Source organism: Hippocampus zosterae, chromosome 8, assembly GCF_025434085.1.
Source record: "Hippocampus zosterae strain Florida chromosome 8, ASM2543408v3, whole genome shotgun sequence".
NCBI lineage: Eukaryota > Metazoa > Chordata > Actinopteri > Syngnathiformes > Syngnathidae > Hippocampus > Hippocampus zosterae.
This window is the reverse complement of record NC_067458.1, coordinates 15,837,573-15,848,832: the sequence shown is the minus strand read 5'-3', so window position 1 is coordinate 15,848,832 and position 11,260 is coordinate 15,837,573. Positions and strand designations below refer to the sequence as shown.

The window sequence follows — 11,260 nt, the reverse complement described above, 5'->3', positions numbered from 1 at the left end:
ACTGGCCTTTCCTGTTCGATTCCTTGATGGCGAAAGCAGAATTCAAAGCACGGGGAGAGAATCATTGTCTGTAATTACAAAGAAAGTTGTATCACACCACTGACATTAGCGTTACAAAAGATGATAGCACCAATTACTCCAGCGGCATGACCCCCATTAAGCGAATCTATTGTAAAACATAGCCTTTTATTTCAGCAACCTTTTCCCTATTAGACGCAAATACACTTACACCTTGACTCAAAGTTCAGTTATTCTGAGTCACATTCTTGGCTCAAAACGATGTTTTGACATTTCTCGTTTATTGCGTAGTTGGACTCCCCGTTTACTGGCTGCTTTGTCATGGCCGTGCCACACCCTGCTGAGGAAGAGGACAGCCACCTGACCTTGATGCTCACATCAGCCCATCCCCTCGCTTACATTCGTCTGCTGGCCACTCCAAGGTAGCCTTCCTTCCCTTTCACTGTGCTTTACCTTTCATATCATAAAAATGAGCCAAACGTCTTGCATAATCCATTTTCCACATTTGAATCCGGTTTCATTAATTAGATAGCACAGTGGAAAACATTAGTCCTCACACCACAAACCAATCCTTTTATCCTTGCCCTGTGTTTCCATGGTCCACGAGGGAGTGCCTCCATAAGTGCAAATGTTCCCTTGCCGTGTATAAGACACACTAGAAAAGAGAAGAGAATCAAACATATAGGAGTGGCACGCAGAGGAAGGCGGTGGCGCTGTCCATGGTGCTAGAACAGTCTTTCCACCTTGTGGTTGCAATTGTGAACTGAAGCTGCAATATTTTGTACGCTGCGAGGGGGGTGGGTGGGGGGGGGGGGTGTTGGAGAGAAAGAGAGAGAGAGTGATGCAGGGAGGGAGAGAGGGCGGGAATGCAAGGGGGACGATACAGCGAGAGAGGAGAGAGAGAGAGAGAGAGCAATAGGAAGGGGAGTTTAAACTAAGTGCTATGTTTTGGGACAGCTAATCTGCTAGCGAGCAGTTTGAGGATCGGAGCGTATTGTGTGAGCCAGTGTGCGGGGGACAGATAAGGCAGCACGCCAGCCCGCCAAGCCAACCTACTGACTTCCCGTGTTAATGTGCTGACTCCTGGGAGATTTAAAAAAGAAAAAGAAGAAAAAGAGAGAAAAATATTGACTCAAGACGTGTGCGGGGATCCTGGACAGAAACATTATTGCAGCGACAGCCAACAGAGCTCATTTGAAAAACAGGAGAGCGCTATAAAGAAAGACAAAATAAAGGACTTAATAGTGACTCCTCCAGATTTTTTTTTTCCTGCTTGTTTTTTTTTTATCACCTGATTTTTTTAATTTATTTTTTTTCTGCTTCTGGGACTGACTCCCATCCTTAGCAAAGAAAAAGGGAGGAAAGAACTAAGGAGGAAGCTGACACTAAGAGGACAAAGAAGTACCGAATTTCACCATGTTCGAAATAAGCCGAACACTCAACGCTGCTTTGCTGAGCAACGAGGTAAAGACATTTTCTCTTCTTCTTCTTCTTCTCCTTCTTCTTCTTCTCTTCCATGCCTCACCTGTCTGCCGCCAGCCATTCTGTCATGTGCGCGTCTGTTTGTGTGCATGTCTGTGCACTTCTGTTTGCTCGTAGCCACAGGAGCGATTGACAATAGCAGCACATTATCATGTATGTTCATATGGAGAACACGCAGCTGCTCTGCTGTAAAAGTAAACGGAGAAGCTAGTGGCCATACTTTACATCACCCCATTGCAACAAGGTCGCCATCATACCGATCAAACCCAGCCTTGCTTGTCCAATCGGGGCTAAAACTGTGCCTTCTTATGCTTGCAAGTTTGAGAGCTTGTGTGTGTTCACGTGCTTTTGTGTGAGAGTAAAAATGTGCCCTAATCCCCTCCTTCTCTCTATCGCTTCCTTCATCCACGCTCCCTCTGACCTTTGAATATTCATCATCGTCCTTCCTACCTGCTGTTATCTGTGTCCCCTCTTCTCCCGCCCCTTTTTCCCTTCTTCTCCTCCCTTCTCCTCCCACGTCAATGCGTGAGCGTGTGTGTGTGTGTGTGTGTGTGCGCGTGTGTGTGTGTGTTCTGTGAGCAGCATCTCAAGATGATGGCGAGGTACGGGCAGCTCTCGGGACTAGCAGCCAGTGGCGTGGGCTCCGTCCCCGAGTCGCACTCGCCGCTATTTCCCAGGGATCTCCCGTCATCGCCCGCCCAGACGGGCTACAGGTCATCCCTGGTAAGAGGATATAGACAGAGCACTGTATCTCCATATCCAAGTCTCCATCTTTTTAATGAACACAGGCATGCATTGTAATGCCATGAAAAGGGAAGCAGGGTTGCGGGAGGGTGGGGGGGTGGAGTTGTTTGTGTGTGTGTGGGTGAGGAAGGGAGTAAGAGGGCAGAAAGAGAACAAATCAATTGTGCAATCCAGCTCGTATTCTCACTGGATGGTATTAGTAAATATTTACATTGTTGTGTTTGTTCAATTACCCTACGCCTACTCTGTCTTTAGTCTCCGCCAGACAGACTGTTATCAAGGGAATTTGAGGTGTCTGTGTTGTGTAAAACGTGCATGTGTTAGTGTTTCTGCATGGCTAAAATTGTTGTGGAATTTTGTACTGCTCTGTAGTGTTCACCGCAAAAAATCCCATTCGTTTGTGGAGGGGTGACTGAGACTTGGCATTAAAAATCAGATTGGAACACCAGCTCGTATTGGATGATCTCATTACAAATGACTTGATCATCATCAAGGGAGCGCTGAAAAGACGCCTGGAATTATTTCCATTGATGTCAACATTCCGCTGACAGTCACAGTTAGAAAAGATAACGTCGAGGGAAGGGAATGGAGCAGTAAAGAAAGGGGCAGAAGAAAACCCAGAGCATTTAGGCAAAGATGTTGGAATAAAATCCCTGACTCGCCGCATTAAGGCGACATGAAACTGTGGGTGCTTCATTGGTTCGCCTCCCCTTCAAACTGGCTCAGATCCACACCCTAAAGCTTCCCGGAAGCTTTCATAACTCACTGTCATGCTGCTGAAGAAACCCAAGGGGTTTTCGGCAAACTCTATGCAAATGCACGCCGAGGATAAGTGGTGAAATACGTCTACGTGGACTTGGGCTTCAAAAGTGTTTTCATTTATCGCCCCCCGCCCCACACACACACACACACACACACACCCCACGTCTTATTCTGCATTCTGCACAATAGTTCAAAGTCATCTGTCTCAGGGTTTTTTTGTTGTTGTTGTTGTCTAAAATGCCCATTAAGACTCGCTGTTATCTGCTGTTTGCATGATGCTGCTGGCCCATGAATTATTTGTTGAATGTCGTGTACGTAATAACTTGAATTTATTCTACAAGAATGATTGGCATGTTTACACATTTGAGGCTTCATATCGGCACGACTGAGATGGGAAAAACAAAATTTGAGGCGGGGGACTGCCAAGTTAAAAATCACTTTGAATTTAACGCCGCTGATTATAAAATGTGATTGGGTGGGTGGGGGGGGGGTCTTCGGGAGGGTGGGATTTAACAGCTTTATAATGGATAACTCCTCATCGCACCTTGTTGCATGCCGTGCCAAGCTGTGTGGTTGTGGATTCTTTTTGTGATTTTGCACATTTGCAATGTGTGTGTGTGTAATTTCATGCACGCGCGTGCACGCGTGATTACCCCGTTTAAAGAAGACCATCGTGATTAATGGTACCGTCATTAAGCTCGGGGAGATCATTTGCATACATTAGACAAATGCGCTGGAAAATTCTGGTCGATTTCTCGTTACAATCTTCACACGCAGCATCACATTCTTCAACTTGGTGAGAGCTACACGCAATTTGATGCCGCAGCCGCTGCGAACATGAATTGTGCGTTTATTTATTTTGGTGAGAAGATAGTTTCTACTTATAGTGTACTTTTGAAAAGTAAGTGTTGCACTGCTTCATTTGAAATTCAGAGACCCAAGTAAAAGCAGAAAAGTTGACTATTACTGACCCAAATAACAGCTAAATGATCAGTGTGTGTGGGGGGGGGGGGGGGGGGGATTAAGTCTTTATTTGTGCGTGCTTCTATTTTCTAAATATTCTGTTATTCATAATACATTTAACAACCGTGAATGAGACTCACAGTTTCAAAATGTGTATAGATTCAGAATGGCCGTGCAATCCCAGTCGTGCAACCTTAGACAACGGCGATGAATTGAAAGGAGCACGGGGGGAAAATCTGAATTGCAAATTGTTCCATATTTCAGTCAGCCGAGATTTAATTTTCAAGAAGGCCACGTTTAAAAAGCTGCAGTGCGTCGTGCTTCACAGCTGAATATTGTTCATTTCTAGAAAGTGCCGCTGATTGCCCACCGCAGGCAGCTGACGTTCTCGATGTGACATGAGGCTTTGTTTGGCAACTCAAATTTTTGCCTCTGTTTCAACATTTCTAAAAAAAAAAAAAGATTAAAAAAAAAAGCGGCTGGTCATGGACCACTTTTTCCACTCTACCGAACCCAAAGAAGAACAAGAATGTACGCCTCGAAATAGATAGAGGTCACCTCTGATACCACAGTAATGATTAGCTTCTTCCATCTGCCGCTCCTCGCTTTTCTTTCCCCTATCCTTGATTGCAGTCTTCTCTACACCAAGGAAATTAACTCGTTTATGCGCCGCGGCCCTGCTGCTGTCGCCGAACAACATGCAGGTGCAGCCACCCGAACGTTGAAAAGATGCTTCGAATTCATAGAAATGGAGAAATGTGCGAGCGTTGGTTCATAAGTGATATACTGGCAAAAACAAATGCAGTTTATTAACTCTAATGACTTTGGCTGCTAGGATTCATTGAAATGGAGGCTGAACAAAACATGGTGGGGTGGGGTGGGGTGTATTTCAATGTTTTTTCTTTCTTTCTTTTTTTCCTGGAAATACATCTATTGCTGAGCTATAGTGTGAGGCTGAACAAAACATGGTGGAGTGGGGCGAGTGAATTTCATTCCTTCTTTATTTCTTCCTTTAAATACATCTATCGATGAGCTATAGTGTATTTCAAACCGTAGCATGTAATGACTGCATGAGCGTATCATGCGAATGGGCAACTTCATGTCATGTTTGCTCCTCATATGAGCACATGTGGTGTGTCAGTTGCGGGGGAACACAGTGATGCTGAGAGCCACTACGAGGGGGGCCTAAAGACTTCACGTAGGCGTATGTGTCCCACTGCCCCCTCCCACCCCCCCATGTGCATGCACAAACGTGCCCGGCCACCAGGGCTGCTGGGAGGGCCTAGTGATTCGCAGCTGAGCCTGTGTCCCTTTGGGGAGACATCACTACAAATAGGAGCAGGTGTCCGTACGATTGTGAACACGCACGCACAAACATACAAACAAACATGCGCAACACTCACGCACACGGTACCCTTCGCCATTTTTCGCTCTGCGCTGACATTCATTTCCACTCAATTTAGCACACACACTGGGCACGGCTTCAGGCGTGTCTCACTACCAAGCGTGTTTTCCACTACATCCGCTCCGAGAGAGAACAACCAGAAGCCCTGAGATGTGATCCATAAACAATATTCGAAACCCAGAGTATCCCGCTAAGCCAACTAGAAAACCCACACCCATCAAAAGGTCACCTCTCTATATTAAATTTCTTTCTTTGACTCGCGATTCTACCTACGCTTTGACGATCATTTGCGTTGCGCAGAGTCCTATCCTATTGAAGCAACAGATCAATATCAAAAACCGTTACAGCACACATACGATATGAACATGCCGCCGTATAACCCTGACTGACAAGTTTGTGAGTAAAACGATTCACTATAACCCGAAATGGAAGTGTTTAGGAAAAGTCAACGTGAATTTCTCATTTTTACATTCCAAGACAGATACGGGGAAATGTCATAAACCTCGGCTAAATGAAGCGTTCAGACCCACATAATTACTTGAGTCTGTTGCATTATGCACCAGCTCTACTGAGAATTTATCTCCGGTCAGTGTTTGCATGTGCAGTTTAATAGTTTGAGTAATCAAAACAATTGCACTCAGTGCTATTATTTCTTTCTGCTTAATTCCCCCAAATCCAGCTTAGACGTGCGGGGTAGAAGAAAGCATTTCATTTCAGAAACTATTTTTCTGCTTTCTTGGACAATGATTTCAAATCCAGTCGAAATATTATTAGGCTCGGTGAGATAAGGCTCTGGTGTCGGTCATTTGTGTATATCCCGTTATTTGCACATGGATTTTAGTTGTAAATTCATTCATTCATTTATTCATTTTCCATCGTTGTAAATTGTAAAACGATAAGCCGTTCGGAAAATGGATGGACGGAGAGCTAACTTTTGGAGCAAATGTATTTATTGGGTCAAGCAGCACCGTTTTTATTTCAGATCGTAGTCGTTTAATTAAGATATGAAGTGACACTGACACTAATATTTGTGTGTAGATACTGTGTACACTACATGTCAACCTGATGAACATTGACAAAAGCGGTATTAGCCGTCACAGAGCCTTTAGCTGGCCTGCCTGTGTCTGCGATAATCTGCAATGATAGCTTCAAGTCTGTCATCGCGGACAAATCAGACACCAATTTGGGCTGAAAACCAAATCTGCCTGCCTGAAGCAACATTCAATTTTCCCCCCACCTTCAAAGATTATGCGCTTTGGAACACCAATTTGTGATATTGTACTTTGGAGATTTTCCAGGTGAAGACCCCTTATTAGGCAAGATACAGCAGCCCCTGCGTGGAAATGAGCGCATTGACGCTGAGCTGACAAATGCCAGCCGATACCTGAGAAATGGCCTTTGTCGACTATTCTGGCATGTTGATAAACAACATCGTTTAACTCTGCTTGAAAGTGATCGTTTGATGGCCGATTGTGTTTTTGTTATTGATTCACTAATTGCCGAGGATGAGGCAAAGCATGAGCTGACACTATGAGTAAGTGATGTTTGTGTGACTTTTGCAACCGCTGAAGAGTATGAAGCAATTTAATGGCCCAACTTTCGAGAGTTGATATCATTTGTTCTGGATTTGTACATGCAATGGAACCTCCCAGACTTAACCCAGTCCCTTTCAGGGTTCAGACTTCTCCTCCATGCCATTTTACATAGAGCGCCAATCTTAAAAAAAAGTAAAAAAACATTCATTCATTCATTCATTCATCTTCCGTACCGCTTGATCCTCACTAGGGTCGCGGGGGGTGCTGGAGCCTATCCCAGCTGTCTCCGGGCAGTAGGCGGGGGACACCCTGAATCGGTTGCCAGCCAATCGCAGGGCACACATAGACGAACAACCATCCACGCTCACACTCACACCTAGGGACAATTTAGAGTGTTCAATCAGCCTGCCATGCATATTTTTGGAATGTGGGAGGAAACCGGAGCACCTGGAGAAAACCCACGCAGGCCCGGGGAGAACATGCAAACTCCACACAGGGAGGCCGGAGCTGGAATCGAACCTGGTACCTCTGCACTGTGAAGCACTTCAAACAAAGATTATAAATCCAGAAAGAAGATTGAACGTTTGTACATTACAGGCCCTGAAAAAAAAACTATAGTTTCAATTCGTCAATTATTAGCACAAAATAAAAAATCATCTGGGCACATATTTTCAAGTAGAATATAAATCTAACGTAATTTAAAAGTGTATCTGGATGCAGATGGTTTTATTTCGTGCAGCCACTTGACAAAGTAAAATGAATCAAAACTCAACAGTTTTTTCAGTGTACACGTGGTGTAACAATACACAAAAGTCCTGGTGTGAAATGTACATACAGGTACTTCGGTTTTGACGTCACAGTTCATTTTTTTTTTTTTTACGTTTTCCGCATCAGCGTAGCTGAACAAAATGCAAAAGCTGCACACTGTTACAAAGTGGTGCCTGGTATTAAGTCAAATAAATTATTTTCAAATAAATTATTGATAAAATGTGCTTTGAATGAATAAACTATTCTCAAACAAACCACATTTGAAAAATATATAGTAATAATAAAAATAATTTCCTCATAGCTTTTTACCAGTTTTTAACACCAACAGATCCAGCATGCACTGCAGTAGTAGTTGTGAGATCTTTGGCCAAATAAGAATTTCTAAAAAGACTCTTCATTTTTATCGTCTCAACAATAAATACATATAATCCGGTCCTCCATGAAAGTGCAGTTATTATCTTTGCGTGAATCAAAATAAATTGTTTTTACTTAGAAAACAATGATCCACATATACTGACATGTTAGGTCCCAAAGCAGTAACCAAAGCATAAATAATGTTTGTCGACTGTCAATTTCAAACAACACTCTTTTTTTGAGGAAAAAAAAGCCATGGGGGATAAAAACATTCGGATTTATCGATGAATCAATTATTGCAACAATGGTTAATTGCAATTGGATAGTCAACAAGACATGGACGATTTGCCTACCGTAATGTATTCCAAAAAATGTCCAAGGCAAAACAGCACCCTCAAAGACCCCGCTCCCAAAATTAATTGAAGTGGGGCATGAAAGCGAATGCAGGTACAGTCGAGCCTGACCAAAAATTGTAGATACAAATCAAATCTTAACTTTGGTGTTTCATTACAGCCCTAATATTTACACATATAAATCATGCCAACAAGAATAGCCTTGACAGTTCTTTGTGTTGGAGAAACCTCGTAAATGACATGCGGCATGTATGTTGGAAACTACATTGTAGTTCTTGTATAACAATTATTGTATTGCTTTTTTTTTCTTTGACCATCCAAATGTTCCCAGCAACATTGAATAACTGAAGCATGTCTCCAAGCATGAAGGCATTTAACTGAAACCCGCCGGATTTTTTTATCCCCCCCCCCCCCCTCTTCTACATTGCCCATTACCCACTGGATTTTCTCCGAGCGTGAGGAACGGCGCTTAAGCATGAAGTGACATTTCAAGAGCTGGGTTTTGCTGAGCCTCTCCATGTTTTATCCTCATGGTGCTGTGGGCCATGCCTGCAAATGATGCTGGATGTGTGTCATTTATAAAAGGTTATGCCTTATCAAAAGCCATATATAGTTGAGCCTTTAATGGAGAGCTGCTAGTGTGAGGTGTTTTGGAGCGGTAATAAATATCGCAAGTCGTTTGCCGTGATGATTGAATGCTGTTTTTGCTACCTGATATCTGCAGAGGTGGTCAGTGAAGGGTGGAATGACTGTCGAAATTCCGACAATAAATAATGTTATATGATCCGAAACAATTTTTGAATTATCCTGTGAGCGCATTGTCTATAAATGTGCATGCGCGTGTGTGGGTTGATTAAAGCCGCCACCAGATGGACCCCAGCAGTCACCCTGTGAGCATGAATGTACCCCCAACCGGGATCAAACGCAAAGTGGGCTGCTCTCTTTTCCCCTGCTCCAAATCGCACTTTAGTAGACCCATCTTATCCCCCCGTGCTATTTATTTTAACGCGGGTAACCTCACACTGTCGTACGCGTGCTCAAATCTGTAGACTACTCTCCAGAAATGAGCATACATTTTGTACAGCTGACAGTCAGGCTGTGAGCTGCCGGGTGGCTGAAGTTGAATGAAGTTGAATGTCACCTCAAGCTGCGGACACTCTGCTGTCCAAATGGACAATAATCCACCAGAATCCTGTCGAGAATACCTGCTGAGTGCCAACACACATGCCGCAATCAACAGCCAATGACAAGCTAAGCCTCTCTGGGCACCTGTACAAACCTTTCATTTATGTTTGGTTGCAGCCTCTAAGACCCTCCATTATCTATCCCTTAAAACAACTCTAAAATAGCCAGGAAGTGGAAGGTCGAACGGAATCGCTTGCAGCATGCATTGAAAATGAAGTTAAACGTAAAAGTATATGCATGAAAAGTAGTTAAGAGTGCCTGTCTCTTACGTCATGTGTTGTATTATTTTGTCATTTTATGTTAATTGTTCTTTTGATGGTGGCGCGGGCACACACAGCGGCTCCTCTTTTTGTCTTGTTGTCTGGTTGAGGGGGAAGGAATTTCATCTGTGCTGTATGCTATAATTAGAGCACATTTGACAATAAATTTGGAATTTAATTGAATTGAATTAAACAGTAAAACAATAAAGCACCGAACCTGAAATTTGTGGTACCATATATGGTGATGCTGCTTATGTACTTGTTATCTGGTAGTGGATTTTCTTCTCCAATATGCTCTCTGAGACCGATCCTACTTATTAAATAAGTGCTGAGAAAGCCAAATAAAAAGCAAAACAGGCACCAAGTGAATCCTTTGATCCGTGACAAACTGCTGCGCCTTAGTGAGGGAAACTGACAACTTGAGTGGCCTGTCGCATGGTGGCGGTGCAAACTATGAAGTCTCTTGTGACATCAGACTTTTTATTTTATTCATTTATTTTTTAAAATGTTTGAATTCTGAATTGTTTATTCTTGGCAATCGACTGGTGATCAGTCCAGCACGTACCGTGCCTCTTGTCCAAAGTCAGGAAATTTCGGGATTGAGATTCAAGTGTACTTAAAAATAAATAAATAAACAGGAGACATTCACAATGGCTTCTAGTTTCCTCATTAAAATATCAACATGTCTGCTTTGCAGTGATCACACTCTTACTGTGACAGTCACATGTGGAGCCTGCAAAACTGCGGCATTCTCTCACCAAGCAGCTTTGCGTTAATGTGAAGGATAGAAGAGGCTGTGACAAATGTAGCGTATAGCCTCTATCCAGGATCAGCATGAAGAATTCACTTCTGATCTGAGCAGGAGTTTCCTCCACGCACTGTGACACAGACAGGGGTTAAGTTGATGACTTGCCACGCCCCGGCATGGAGGAGGAAGTAGGAGGAAACCAGCTACTGTAGTTGGGATTTTCTCATCCTTGATAGCGTTCGTCGAAGACAACTTTCATGAAGGCATTTATTCCAAGGCCGCCCATACGAGGGTTTTCGAGTTTACACTTTAGTGGGTATAAAACATTGTCTGTAATTGCTCACAGTCAACACAGACGACCCCGCTGTGTCTCCATTTCCCTCGCAAATGTTCAATTTTAAGTCATCTTGACATCTTTTCGCCCACTGTTTCTCATCAAGATATCGCCGTGGTTACTGATCGCGTTTGAGAAAATCCGGTGATTGTTGTTTCACCAGATGAAACGGTTCCATCCGGGAGGACAATCGTATGATTGTTAAGTTACAACGAATGTTATTGTTGTGTGGAAAATGTTCTCAGTGCCTTCCGGGGCTCCAGTTTGGCAGGTCGTCATACTCGTGAACAGGGGATTTTCTTTTTTGTGTGCCTTTTATTTCCTCAACGCTGCTCATTTAGTGCTTAGA

General features: G+C 43.5%; 1 protein-coding gene across 2 annotated transcripts in view; it reads left to right on the top strand.

Moving 5' to 3' along the window:
• The first annotated feature begins 897 nt into the window (after positions 1-897).
• elavl4 (ELAV like neuron-specific RNA binding protein 4) overlaps positions 898-11,260 on the top strand; it is an 87,038-nt gene continuing 76,675 nt past the window's right edge. The window contains exons 1-2 of one of the 2 annotated variants that reach the window (XM_052072867.1): positions 898-1,482; positions 2,083-2,223. In XM_052072867.1, the coding sequence (XP_051928827.1) occupies positions 1,435-1,482; positions 2,083-2,223 (189 nt within the window). In that variant the 5' untranslated portion in view covers positions 898-1,434. The remainder of the gene's footprint in view (positions 1,483-2,082; positions 2,224-11,260) is intronic. The other variant, XM_052072866.1, reaches the window with a different exon arrangement.